This window comes from Babjeviella inositovora (genome assembly GCF_001661335.1).
Source record: "Babjeviella inositovora NRRL Y-12698 unplaced genomic scaffold BABINscaffold_3, whole genome shotgun sequence".
Classification (NCBI taxonomy): Eukaryota; Fungi; Ascomycota; class Pichiomycetes; order Serinales; genus Babjeviella; species Babjeviella inositovora.
Genome location: NW_017566840.1, coordinates 134,759 through 148,369, shown reverse-complemented (window position 1 = coordinate 148,369; position 13,611 = coordinate 134,759). Strand labels below are relative to the sequence as shown.

General features: G+C 48.4%; 7 protein-coding genes across 7 annotated transcripts; 4 read left to right on the top strand and 3 right to left on the bottom strand.

The window, feature by feature from the left end:
- The first annotated feature begins 101 nt into the window (after window positions 1-101).
- BABINDRAFT_46552 (DOPA 4,5-dioxygenase family protein) lies at window positions 102-800 on the top strand. The gene has a single exon (XM_019132122.1). The coding sequence runs from the start codon at window positions 156-158 to the stop codon at window positions 543-545; it is 390 nt and encodes a 129-aa protein (XP_018986280.1). The 5' UTR covers window positions 102-155; the 3' UTR covers window positions 546-800.
- Window positions 801-1,347: 547 nt separating this feature from the next.
- BABINDRAFT_160387 (uncharacterized protein) lies at window positions 1,348-2,697 on the bottom strand. The gene has a single exon (XM_019128202.1). It carries the CDS (start codon window positions 2,647-2,649, stop codon window positions 1,570-1,572), a length of 1,080 nt encoding a protein of 359 aa, XP_018986279.1. The 5' UTR covers window positions 2,650-2,697; the 3' UTR covers window positions 1,348-1,569.
- Window positions 2,698-3,447: 750 nt separating this feature from the next.
- On the bottom strand, window positions 3,448-4,001 carry BABINDRAFT_118449 (uncharacterized protein). The gene has a single exon (XM_019126913.1). It carries the CDS (start codon window positions 3,785-3,787, stop codon window positions 3,488-3,490), a length of 300 nt encoding a protein of 99 aa, XP_018986278.1. The 5' UTR covers window positions 3,788-4,001; the 3' UTR covers window positions 3,448-3,487.
- PDI1 (protein disulfide isomerase) lies at window positions 3,871-5,325 on the top strand (the record flags this gene model as incomplete). Its single annotated transcript, XM_019127699.1, has 1 exon — window positions 3,871-5,325. A coding segment is annotated over one exon (1,455 nt), but the record flags the coding sequence as incomplete, so codon positions are not given.
- A 1,413-nt stretch (window positions 5,326-6,738) lies between these two features.
- Window positions 6,739-7,502, top strand: BABINDRAFT_160385 (Mpv17/PMP22 family protein). Its single transcript, XM_019128201.1, has one exon. The coding sequence runs from the start codon at window positions 6,793-6,795 to the stop codon at window positions 7,453-7,455; it is 663 nt and encodes a 220-aa protein (XP_018986276.1). The 5' UTR covers window positions 6,739-6,792; the 3' UTR covers window positions 7,456-7,502.
- A 145-nt stretch (window positions 7,503-7,647) lies between these two features.
- Window positions 7,648-10,573, bottom strand: BABINDRAFT_160384 (uncharacterized protein). The gene has a single exon (XM_019128200.1). It carries the CDS (start codon window positions 10,286-10,288, stop codon window positions 7,736-7,738), a length of 2,553 nt encoding a protein of 850 aa, XP_018986275.1. The 5' UTR covers window positions 10,289-10,573; the 3' UTR covers window positions 7,648-7,735.
- Window positions 10,574-11,186: 613 nt separating this feature from the next.
- Window positions 11,187-13,277, top strand: BABINDRAFT_165684 (uncharacterized protein; the record flags this gene model as incomplete). Its single annotated transcript, XM_019130361.1, has 1 exon — window positions 11,187-13,277. One exon carries the CDS (start codon window positions 11,187-11,189, stop codon window positions 13,275-13,277), a length of 2,091 nt encoding a protein of 696 aa, XP_018986274.1.
- Between the last annotated feature and the right edge of the window lie 334 nt (window positions 13,278-13,611).

Below are 13,611 nucleotides of genomic sequence, written 5' to 3'. Positions count from 1 at the left end.
AGGGATGTACCCTAACATGTGTAGGTGATCACATCTGAGCCACAGTGGTATACGGCTACAGTCTAACTACGAGCTTTAACAAAACTCAGCTACAATTACTTAATTCCACCCGTTGAAGTTCCTCCAAACCAACATATTCTCATCCTTAGCTACACATGTCTACCTCTACCACCGCCTTCACCGAGAACATCCAGGGATATGACATCCACACGTACTACGACAACAAGAACCCTGAACAGACACAGTTTGGTAAAGACCTTCATGAAGCTGTCAGGACAGAATTTGCGGAGCTAGCCGCCAAGGGGGATATTGTGCTTCTCAAATGGGTGGAGCGGGCCATAGGTCCCCACCCCATCACCATGTTTACCACGGAACTTCACACCCCTGAAGCGTTCGCTCGGGTGGTGCCGTTCTACCAGCTCCACCACGGTGAATTGAGTGTGTTGATTCATCCGATTTCGGGTAAGGGGGACTTACTTGACCACACCAAACATGCATTGTGGTTAGGTGAGAAGCAACCATTGTTGTACCATTTGTTAAAGTAGCCACCAATTTATTCTTTTGAGAGATTTAGACTATTTACACATTGCCAAAATCACGTAACGAAGTTGCATCAACCGGTGCTGCATCAGGCTAGTTAGTTTTATGACTTTCTCTGTAGTGTGCATCGCAGATGTTCTTCGGCTCAGCCGAATCCTGCTTGTCCAGAGCGACATAAGTATTCCTTCCGTTGGTAAGGATTTCCTCGTCATCTTGATAATATATCTAATGTATAAAATAGTTAATAATATCATTTCTTGGCAAAACATATTCACTAGTACCTATTAGGCAAACCATACTCCTTTTCCGGCTCAAAGGTCTCGACAAATCGTTGAGCTAGAGATTTACCTTTAAATTCTTTGACGCCTTTTTTTAGTACTTTCAAGATTCAAATTTAAACTCTTTATTTCTCCGCCATCACGGGGAATAAGACAATATTCACCGGTCAAACATGTATGGTATATTAGCCCCCCTATGTCTTTCAATATTTGACATGCCAATATATTTGAAACCACAATCTGTTTGCTTCCATGCATACAATAATTCGTACACCAAGCTGTATAAATTCATACGCGTCCTGTCTCTTCGATAGGTTTAATTGTCGGTGTATTTTTCTTTGAATACTCTTTGACATATTTTTAGAAAACGGATGTCATATTGTCTAGATTGCGAATGTACTCAAGGTTATTCCATTTATTACACGAACTGTTTCAACCTCCTTGCTGGCCGTTAAACTACTAAACATGGCCTGCCTAGGCCGACATGTTTTAAAATAACTGGGAGTGATAGATACGATATGGCACTGCCAAATCACTCTTGAACACGAAATGGCCAACCAATACTTTCAGGGTGGTCACCCCGATATTCAAATCGACTATTTCGAGCAAATATAACCTCATTCCCAATGTTTACCCCCAGTCCTTTCTTGGATATCGAAATAATGCACCCTATACCATGTACTTACATGAAAGCTCCCATAATTCATTCTCCAATGTTTCATTCCTTCTGCATCTCTAACCCATCAGGCATTTATAAATTATCCTTGAGAAATTTCGTGATGGCAGTGTACGCATAGCTTTCCTTGTAACTCTCAAAGGTCTCGGTGTAGAGCATAAACTCATCGTGCATTCCTCGAGGCTGGATACCCAACGAAGAACGGTCAATCTTTGCAATCTCCACCCACCTGAGAAGCTCATCCACAATTACCTCAGACTCACCGCCCAAAACCAATAGCATTCCAGGCAATACGCCTTCCCAGTCCGATGACTGTGAGTAGAATGGACTGATAGGCAAGGTCCGTCTGAGCTGGGTGTCTGGGTGGTACATCTCACTAAAAATGCGATACATGCCGAAAGTAAGAATATCGGTCTTGGCGTTTCTAAGGTACGATCCGACAGGTTTAGGATCGAGATTGAGCCAGGGAGAGATGAGGATTGCCCCGCGTGGCCTAAACCTTTCCGGGATGACGGTAGTAATGGCATTGATAGGTGAGTGGATATGTTTGAGTAACACCACGCACATGTTCCCACCGGCCGAATCACCCATTAGCCAGATATTGGTGTTGCCTTCTTGCACCACTAGTTTATGAAAGATATGGGCCACCTGGTTGATCGCACCCGGGAAGAGAACCTCTGGCGAAAGCGAATAATCCACCAGAAGGATGGATAAGCGATCGTTTTGCAACCCTCGATGGATATGGACCAAGGCTTTGAGCTGGGTGTCGAAGGTGGGAAAGAGAAAACCACCGCCGTGGAGGTAGAGCACTACTGGATCAGCCGTAGTTCTATCGGGGGCTTCTACAATCCAATGGGATCTACCATGTTTAGAACCCAGATACATCTTTCCAAAGTTGGAGGGCAAGTGCCCTTCGGTGGTAAGGGTCTTTTTCACCCCTGCGAGCGTTTGGTCAATGGTCACTTTGCGGCCGGAGACACCGATTAAATCGGATGCAGCGACATAGTCCAGAATGTGGTTGGAGGCGACGCTGTGGAGAAGTGTCTTAATGTCTTTACATGCAAAATTAGAGCCGACGGTGAAGTAGAGGATAGTCTGGTAGAGGAGCTTGGAAGGTAAGAGAAACAACAGGGCCAAAAACTTTAAGCTAATCATGGCAAAATAGAGGTATATTGTTTAAATGTGTGGGCTTCAAGCTCTGGGGACGGTTATTTTCCGCTGTAAAAGAGTGGGAAACAATGACTCCGAGTGTGAATCTACGAGGATTCAGGCTTAGCAGCCCCGCTTGACATAATGGGGTGCAGGGGGTACAACCGCCAGATTGTGGGGGTTATCTTGGCTTGGTAATCCGAGGTCCTGCCTGCAGGATACCTGATATTAGGACTCAATAAGAGATTGCAGTTTAGCGACAAGCATCTAAACTGATTAACGCTTGCTGTAGCACCATATTGTGTAGTGCCAGTACTAGCAGCCTGTTCTTAAGACATGATCGATTCTTAACTCGTGGTGTCTTTTCCGTTTGGGCTATTTTCTAAGACGAACCATTTCTTTGGCTGCTAAATCAGAGGTTATCGCTATGTAGCTCCCTTCCCAAAGTCGTTAGCAGATTTCTGCTCCTTAAACGAGAATGCGTGGACGTCTAAGACGTCAGCTCACGACGCATATGCAGAGATACGTTTATTAGCCCCTCCACTACCGAAATATTCCTTGTGGACTACGTGTTTAATGATTGAAAGAGGCTTACATATCTATTCCCGTTACTTAAAGGTGCTACCACGATCGCTGAAGGTTTACAGGCTTAGCTGTAGACACCATAATCATTCAGTATGGTTAAAAGCACATCTAGTCCTCCGGCTGGAGGGAGCTTTTCGTTGCAACGGAGTCCCCTGTTGCACAAAAAATTATCGTGGGTGACGTAAATGAGATGACAGTCTATTGTGGAAAAAAAAATCCTGTGGTCAAAGTACCTAACGGTTGAGAAAAAGCCCTGAAATCACCTCAGTGTACGAGAATGCTGTTTGCGCCACACGCCATCGGATAATCTCGACCCTTCTTCAACTTCGCCACTATTCCAATGAGGTTTCGGTCTGTGGAGTCGCCACTCACAGCACCCCCTTCCATGCCGGACAGTTGCTTTCAATAGGGGACGTGGCATCTTTGACAATCGGACCCGGTAATTACGTAATGGACAGCGAGCCCCCACGAAACTACAGGACACGCTGTTACACCCGACGTGCCACCTCTGGCGCAGGCTTGTAACACGTAAGCAGCTGGCTATTTCTCCTTCTTTCATTTGCGCTTCTTTCCAGTTTTTTTTGCTCCTACTCACTTAAAATCAGGTTTTCATCCTTACACCCATATATACCACATATCAAGATGCAATTCACCAAATGGAGCATGTCCGCTTTGGCTACTATGTTAGCCGCTGTCAGTGTTGTCACCGCCAACTCTGAGGCCGCTATCGCCGATCCAGACTCTGCCGTGGTCAAGTTGACCGCCGAGACATTCGAGTCTTTCATCGCCGAAAACCCTTTGGTGCTTGCTGAATTCTTTGCCCCATGGTGTGGTCACTGTAAGACCTTGGGTCCAAACTTTGCCGCCGCCGCTGACGAGTTGGTCAACAAGCCTGCCAAGTTGGCACAGATCGACTGTACCGAGGAAGCCGAGTTGTGTCAGCAGCACGAAATCAGAGGCTACCCAACCTTATTGGTGTTCAAGGGTGATGCCACCTCCTCCTCCCCATACCAGGGCGGGAGAACCGCCAGCGACATTGTCCTGGCCATGACCAAGTTGTCCCAGCCAGCTGTCAGCATCATCAAGTCCGATGATGTCGAAGACTTTATCGCCGACAATACTGGCGCCGTCGTCCTCCAGGTCGGTGCCAACACCAAACCAAACAACGCATCCTTCTACGAGATTGCCGATACCTTGAGAGATGACTTCACTTTTGCCACCGTCCCAACCTATGGCAAGCACGCCAAGGGGACTGTGTTGGTCTTCCGTCAAGGTGACGAGGAACCATCGGTCTTCAAGGCCCAGAAGAAGCTTGACGCTGATGCGTTGAAGGAGTTTGTCAAGGTTGAGTCCAAGCCATTCTTCGGCGAGTTGGAAGCCGCCTCCTTCCAAGCCTACGTTGACGCCGGTGTTCCTCTCGGTGTTTACTTCTACGAGGCTCCAGAACAAAGAGATGCTGCTGAGAAGCTCTTCACTGAGTTGGGTAAGGAATACCGCTCCAAGGTCTCTTTTGTTGGTTTGGACGCTGCCCAGTATGGTAAACACGCCGAGAGCTTGAACGCCAAGCAGGAGTTCCCATTGTTTGTCATCCACGAAGTGGAGGCCGATCTCAAGTACATCTTCCCACAGTCTGAGGAGTTAACCGAAGCCGAAATAACCAAGTTTGTCGCCGAGTACGCCAAGGGTTCTATCGAACCAACCATCAAGTCTGAGGACATTCCAGAGGTCCAGGAGGCTGCTGTTGTCAGATTGGTCGGTAAGACCCACAATGATATCATCAATGACGAAACCAAGGATGTGTTGGTCAAGTACTACGCCCCATGGTGTGGTCACTGTAAGACCTTGGCTCCTATCTATGAAGAGTTGGCTGAGGCCTACGTTTCTGATCCAGACTCTAACAGCAAGGTGACCATTGCTAACTTGGACCACACTCTCAACGACGTGCCGGGTCTCCTGCTCAAGGGCTACCCAACCTTGATCTTGTACCCAGCTGGTGACAAGGCCAACCCGGTCACCTTTGGAGGCCAAAGATCCTTCGAGGAGTTGTCCAAGTTCATCAAGGAGAACGGTTCTAACGGCGTTGACGCTGAGGCCATCATCCACGACAAGATTACCGAGGTTATTGGCGATGACGCTGCTGAGGAACTCCTTTCCGAGGATTCTGTCGTTGACAAGGCTGCTGCCGCTGCCGAGGCTGACCAGAAGGCTGGTGAAGCCGCTGAAGCCGTTGACGATTCTGAGACCGTTGAGGCTGCTGAAGCCGTTGACGATTCTGAGACCGTTGAGGCTGCTGAAACCGTTGTTGCCAAGGCTAAGAAGGCCTCTGGTAAGGCCGCCAAGGCCGCCAAGAAGGCTTCCAAAAAGGTCAAGGCGAAGAAGACTGAACGTGACGAGCTTTAAACGGCCCAGATCTCCCAAGGAAGGCTATAGCTAGTTTCTGGGGACTAAAATTTAATTACGTTTTCGAAGAGGTTAAATGGCGTAGCAGGACGTAGGTGGCATGTGATCGAGATACAGAGATAGGCTTGTTTGTCGGTGTCAGCGGCCTACCCGGGGATCTGTGTATGGTTCCTCAGGTACAGGTGAGTGCCACATCCAAGGTTGATGGGTGTCTAAGATATGTTGGACTGTTAAAACCCAACACAGTGGTGGCTGGTACGAGCTATGCACGTAAGCCTAAGGTTTTATTCTTAGAATCGTAATATATCCAATGACGGGCTTCACGGTGGCTCTACTTCCTTGGTTGTGGTTAGTCTGAGAGTTAAAGCGACTTAATCATTCGATAAGCCATCAATTACATTTATTAAAGCTTAGAGGGTCCATGTAATAAAGGTGCCTTTTAAATAGACGGAAGTCGGAGGCCACTGTCCCCTTACCCCTGATAAGCAGACACCCTGGCATCGTATCCACCTCAGTATATAAGGCCACCGACTACCCTTTTCTTGTAGATATCTTACATAGGAAGTATTCTCTTTTAGCTAGCTAACAGTATCCACTATTGCCTACTAGATATACCACGGTCCAGGTAGAATGGCGAAAGGTATAGGTCTGTTTAATATCTGTCAGATGCCAGTATATATTCTAGTATAACCAATCTTATAGTCGTCCGATTAGTGCCGAACCAAACTGTTGGGAGATTTTCTGCTAGATACTAAAGGTTCTCGCAAAAGGACTCGGATGGAAATGTTGGGCTCTGTCCAATAATACACCGCCGGGTGTATCGTAAAGATTTTACCGTGGGCACGCTGACCTCTGATTCGCGCATAAAAGGATACCAGTCTGTCGAATCAAGGCTATTGGGTTCAAATAGGCGTGTTTAAGGACCATGTTTACTTAGGAAGATACAAGCATGAGGAACCTGTTTGGTAAGAAATACGTTTAGTGCATCAAGTCGAGACTCAGAGTCATGAGTCAACTGATGCATGTAGTATGAGACTAAGGTTTCCTGTGTATAAATATCCGGTTTCTCCACGGATTAATCCTTCAACTGCTCTTTAAGGCTATGGAATAGAACTCTACTACGCCGATCACCTTTCGTGTATACCCATTTGTGCTTTATCCACCATGTTCCGACTCTTTTCCCTTTACAAGGACTCCTTCCAGCGGAGACCGCTATTGACCAATATCATTTCCACTGGCCTATTATCTGGTATCGGTGATACCATGGCCCAGAAACTATTTCCCGCGGAGACTGGCAAACAGACAGAGTTTGACTATGGGCGGCTTCTGAGAGTAATGTTCTACGGAGGGTTGATCTATGCACCAATTGCGGACAAATGGTTCAGAGCTTTGGCCAAGATATCAATTCCCACCTCTAGCCTCTTCGCCATGGGTCTAAAACAAACTTCTATGGGTATTGCGGCCGCGGGTGCCGTGGCTAGAGTCATGATAGACCAGTTGTGTTTCCGACCTGTCTCGGTGGCCATGTACTATCTGACCTTGACTCTTTTGGAGCAAAAGTCAATGAACGAAGTGCAGGAGAAATTGAAACTCAACTATTGGCCCACATTGTTCAGTTGTTGGACAATTTGGCCCGCTATCCAATTGCTAAACTTTAGTTTTGTCAAGGTCCAGTACAGACTCGTAGTTGTGAGTACAGTTAGTTTGGCGTGGAACTGCTACCTCAGTTATATGAACAGTCAAAAGGTGCCCAAGTTGAATATCGAGTTCGAGGTCACTCCAGATAGCACCAGCGCTGTTATCATTCACGATCACACTAGTCAGTAATCAGTAATTAATTACATAATATATATAGAAATACTTTATAACAAACCTAAACTTTAAACATTTAATATTAAAATATGAAAAAACATGCGTTATATTTAACTGGTATATTGATATTGAACACTAGAATTCGGAAAAACGTATATTACAGCTTTGATTTGAATTAAAATATTGTCGAATCGAGAAATCTATCGTTTAGCATATTGTTAAAATATTAAATACAATGACAATAGCGGCTTCCAAGACAGAGTACATAGAATCAAGTATACATATACGTGCACAATTATTTATAGGCGCCCTGACTGTACACCAAGTCTCTAACCTCCCAGTGTTCGTTAGCATCCTCCAAGTCCTGCCAGTTGCCAATGAAATCGTCCACGTTCTTGACAACCCCTGGCAAAGTTTTGCCATTGCTATAACGCCTCCAAATCTTCTTGGCCTCGTCGTCGGTACCTAAATCCCTAGTCACAAACTTGATCTCGTTGGCCTGCAAAATGCTTTCAAGTCTGCGGGTGCGGCTGGCGACTTGGAACCCACCGGCAAAGGAACTGAAGACAAAAACGGGGGTGGCCTCGGGTTTCTTAGCCCCAAACTCTTTTTCAATCTCCGCGGCCGTAATACCAGAGAAATCGTCGTCGGTGATGGTGGTGACTTTGGCGCTTGGGTTGGATTTGGTGACGAGAGTATCCAAGTCTCTGCCGCCAAACTCCTTCTCCAAGTCTGATTCGGAAATACCAGCAAAGTCGTCGTCTGTGAAGTCAACCGAAGAGCCTTTAGATTGGGCTGCAGGGGCAGTAGCTTCATTCGCCTCAGATTCGGCAGGCACGTCGGTGCCTGGTACATCATTCTCCTCTTCGATCTTTGTTGCCTCAATGCTCACAGCAATGGGCTCAGAAGATGGAAGCGCCTCTTTTGTGAGAGTCGCATCAGCATGGACGTTATCGGAAGTGGCTTCCTCCTTCGAAACAGGTTCACTGACCAGGGCGGCATCCTTGAGGAGATGAGAGGCTGGCTCGACCTCAGTAACTGGTCTAGTATCGCTGATTAGTTCATCCTCAGTATTAATCACAGGTTCCTTAGCGGTTGGCTCATTACTAGCGGACTCGTTACTAACAGCTTCAATGAAAGAGGTTTCTTCACCTGGCCCATCTGAGGGGGCCTCGACGGAAGGGGATTCATCGATAGCTGAATTCATTCCATTGGAGACTGTCTGAAATCCAGACACTGGTTCGTTATCAGTAGCCTCTGCTGTGGTTACTGGATCGACTTTAGCGATATCTTGAACCGACTTCTCCACCGCAGGCGTTATCTCCTCACCAGCGTCTTGCTTAGACTCCGCCTCAGTCTTGGCCAGGCCTGGTTCTCCGGCTTTAAGATCCTTCGCTTGAATTGGCTTGGAAACCCCAACAAGCGGTTCATCTATTTCCTTCGTGATCTCTTCGGTCTCATTCGGTTCTATCCCAGTCTCACCTCCATTCGGCACTTCGGGCGTTTCGACCAGGGGTAAGGCGGCTAACTCCCCACTCGACTCCTTGGCGGTCTCCTGGGTGAGTGTGACATCACCATCTGCTGGCTCCTCATCCTCTTCAGCTTCGGCAATCACTTTGGAGTGTTCGTGCAAATTGGAGTGTTTCTCTTCGCCGTATGCTTTGTCTGCAAGCTCCTGCAAGTCCGGTCTCATGTCCAAGTTTCCGCCAATCAAGGCGCCTTCCTCGGTAAGCACCTCGTTGGTTTCTTCGTGATGCGCCACACGGGACCCCACGGACGGCTGCCTGGAGCGGGATCTGGAGATGGATCTCAAGTAAGCCTGGGAGGACGCCGATCTAGTGTACTTCGGCCTATCAACCCCCGACGTCACTGTGCGGCCAGTTCTACCGGTCCGATCAGCTTCATCCTCTTCCTCCACCAGCTCTTCCCCCACCAGCTCTTGCACTTCAGGCTCGCAAGACGGGGATGGCGACCTATCGTGGGTATTCTGGTATGAATCGCCTCTGGCCAAATGAGGCTTGCTCATATTCAACGGCTTGTGAGGGTTCAAGTTCAGGGACTCCTTGACACGCGACGAGGATCTGGCGTGGATAAACGGCGAGGCAGAACCGTCACGCGCACCGGCTGGTACAGTGAACAACGAGTCGACATGACTGACAACCTCTGGCGTCTCTTCCGTGAACTGCACCCTGGCCGGCACCACGGTTGGCTCCGCGGAATGCTGGGAAAGGTCGTCCACCGAGTGACTAGGAAGGAGATCGCTAGAGGACAACAACGCGCCTTCAGCCTCCAATATCATCAAGGAGGGCGTATAATGGTCCTGGTCGTAGCTAGCTGCAGCAGAATCACCGTGGGAAGGTTCCGAGACAGTTCCCCGGACTGGCGAGGGGGGCTCGGGAGTTGCAGAAACCGAATCGGGGGTACCAGGTACAATCCCAGCAGTTGCTCCATTGGAGGCAATCTCTCCCTTGGAAATCTCTTCCTTAGAAATCTCTTCCTTAGAAATTTCATCCTTAGAAATTTCATCCTTTGAGGGATTTTTGGTAAGCTCCTTTGGCCCCCCCTTGACGGAAGCAACAATCTCAGACTTGACATTACCGGAATCGTCCAAGAACTCAGCAAAGTCCTCTTCCGATGCAAGTAAGGCGCCTTCGCTGATTAAATCATCAAGAGAAGTGGTGACGGAAGCCTTGCTCTTCTTCTTCTTCTTCGACTTGGACTTGGATTTGGACTTGGTGTTGGGCGGGGGCGTGGCCTCTGAGGTATCATCAGCGCATCTGACAGAGGAGCCCACGAGCGAAACCGTGGGTGTAAGTTCGTCGCCAGGGTAAACGGGGGTTTCAGACATGACAGTAATGTTGGAGTGTATTCTTCAATTGAGTGTAGGCAACAACTATTGCTAAATAAAGGGCTGGCGCTATCTTTGTGGTGTATTCGCGAATCGCAAATCGCGCAATGTGGCCCTATCTCTGGGGGAAAAAGCCGCTAGTAGAAAAGATATGTATCGCAGCGAGGGGCTTATCCCCGATCCCGGGCGCGACAAACAAAGATTCCAGTCACGAGACAACTAAGCAGGATGTCTGAGGTAGACTTAGCTACCGCCGACTGTACCAGGTTTATGCCTCTTTTCTTGTACTTTTCAAATCACTCAACAAAGGCGTAATGTATCTCAAAATCCAATGAGAGTATGATGCATGCAAAGACCGATTAGACGCTTGGGGATTAAGAGACCTTGGCCTCAGGGTGTCTCCAGTGACCATATACACAGCGGATGCTCGCATCCGAGTGCTTAACTAACGTTTCGGATGCGTGCAGGTGCGACCGGAAAGTCGCGTCTCCATATCCTCTACGGCGTAGTCTTTCCCCGCATATGCTCTTGTCAAGTTCAAGCAGTCGACAAGTCCGCAGCAACAGAATTCACACGCCAGGCTGAAAGTATCAGCTAGTCATCTACTTCTGAGCCGAATAACGAAGGAGTGTCCAGAGGTTGATTTTCCGGTGCTGACGATGGTGGGTCTACGAAGTTCATTAACCGACATTCCAACGCCAGACGAGGTCCCAGGCTTTGAGCTCACTGTTGAAAAAGAAAAAAAAAATACCTTAGTGTAAACTGGGTTAGTTACATGGACTTCGGAGTTACCCCATAATGCGTTACTGCGCGACTTAAAATGCATATATATATCCCATGGTTGCCCTCCATCTCCAGTTTCCATTCATATTCTCATTATTCTCTCTAAAACCTAACAATGTCTGTTACGTACACTGACAGCCCTAACCCGGCGGCCTCCATTGCCAAGGAGAGAGCCCAAACCAGCTTTGACATCGACACGATGAATGAGTTTTTGGAGGGCGGTAGTAACCAGGCAGCCTTGGTCAAGAGCCTCTACCTTCAGTTCGAACGCGACCCGATTCTCACCACCTCCACTGCCGTGTACGACCTTACCAAGGATCAGAAGCGCGAGCTCACTGCCAAAAAGATTGCACGCGTGGCACAGTATTTAGAGGCCGACACCCCGACAACATTTGCTAAGCGATTGCATTTAATCCACACCGTCGACCCCCAGGTGGGAACCCGGATTGCCGTCAATTTGGGCTTGTTTGTCAACTGTATCCGCGGAAACGGTACCGACGAGCAGTTCAAGTACTGGGTCCTCACCCAGGGTGCCTCCCAGATGAAGGGCATCTACGGGTGTTTTGGGATGACCGAACTTGCGCACGGCTCTAACGTTGCCGGATTAGAAACTACCGCAACTTTTGACGTTGAAACCGATGAGTTTGTCATCAACACGCCTCATGTGGGGGCTACTAAGTGGTGGATTGGCGGTGCCGCGCACTCCTCCTCGCACTGCGCCACCTACGCCCGTTTAATCGTTAAAGGCGTGGACCACGGGGTCAAGACCTTTGTGGTGCCGTTGAGAGACGCCAACCACGACTTGATGCCGGGTGTCTCTGTTGGTGATATCGGGGCGAAGATGGGTAGAGACGGTGTGGACAACGGTTGGATCCAGTTTAGTAATGTACGCATTCCCCATGCCTTCATGTTATCTAGGTATGACCGAGTTTGCCGCGACGGAACTGTGCATAGCGCTCCCTTGGCCCAGTTGGCATACTCGGCGCTTTTGGACGGCAGAGTTACGATGGTGTACAACTCTTTCAGATTCGGCTCCCGTTTCATCACTATTGCGTTGCGTTACGCTGTCGCCAGAAGACAGTTCGGGAAGAGCTCCGATGGTTTGGGTGGCGAGGAGCAGTTGTTGAATTACCCTTTGCACCAGAACAGATTGATGCCTTACTTGGCATCTATCTACGCCATGTCTGCCACAGGTGACAAAATGAACTGGTACTTGAAGGATATTATTAACGGCTTGGAAGCTTCCGTGAGGACCGCTGATATGTCTCAGATTGGTGCAGCGATTGATGATATGAAAAGTTTGTTTGTGATCTCTGCCAGCTTGAAGTCCACCTGTACCTGGTTGACTTCCTCCTTGATCGACGAGTGCAGACAGGCGTGCGGGGGACATGGCTACTCTGCCTACTCCGGGTTCGGCCAAGGATACTCCGACTGGGCCGTTCAGTGCACCTGGGAGGGGGACAACAACGTCTTGGCCATGTCTGCCGGTAAGGCCATCGTGCAGCACGTGCAGAAGGTGCTCAAGGGCAAGAAGGTTTCGGGCGAGTTTGCCTTCTTGAATAGCTACAAGGCTGACGAAACATCTGAGGTATTGAAGGGCCCTGTTGGGAACTTGACCACCTTGTTGGCGACGTTCCAGACCTTGGTCGGGAGATTGTCTGGCCACGCCAACGAGATCTTGGGACATTCCAGTGGTTCCTGGGAGGTCATTTCCGTCCACCAGGTCAACATTTCCAAGATCTTTGCCCACACCTACATCTTGAGCACCTTTACCAAGAGAATTGCCGAGGTATCCGACTTTGCCATCAATATCCAGTTGACCCAGTTGGCCCAGTTATACGCGTTGTCCACTTTGTCCCAGTACTCCTCGTTGTTCCTCCAGTACAATGTGCTTGCTGCCTCCACTTTGGCTAAGGTCCAGGCCGAGGTTGGGAATTTGAACGCCAGAATTAGACCACAGGTTGTGGGTTTAACCGATTCTTTCATGATGCCGGACTTTGCCATCAACTCTGCGTTGGGCTCTAAGGCAGGTGATATCTACGAGAGCTATTTCAATTTGGTCAAGAATCAAAACGATCCGTCTGTAACCAAGGCGCCGTACTCCGCTGTTTTGGAAAAGATGTTGAACAGGCAGGACCTTGAAGTCAGAGAGAGAAGTGAACGCACGGAACAAGTTTTGAGGATCTTAGGCAGCACCGATGAATAGGCGAATTTATTTATAGGTGCCAGATCGTCGATATCGGAGTTGCGCCACGTACACAGCTGGAGACATAAAAAAGTCGCAAGACAATTACTTTTGAATGGCTTTCACAGCAACGCTCGGGCATATCCATCGTTCAAAATAGCTAATTCATTTGTCTAACGTTACATTCCTTCAAAGCGTGTAAATATAACACCTTAATGTATCCCATCGAAGACTCCCTAGGACTAGATCATACCTTTTAATGCTTTGGCTATTAAGCTTAGCAACTAAACCAAAGCTATCTGAGATCCACCACACAAGCACCTGGACAGCATTTACCTGGAGTTTTTTCTGTATG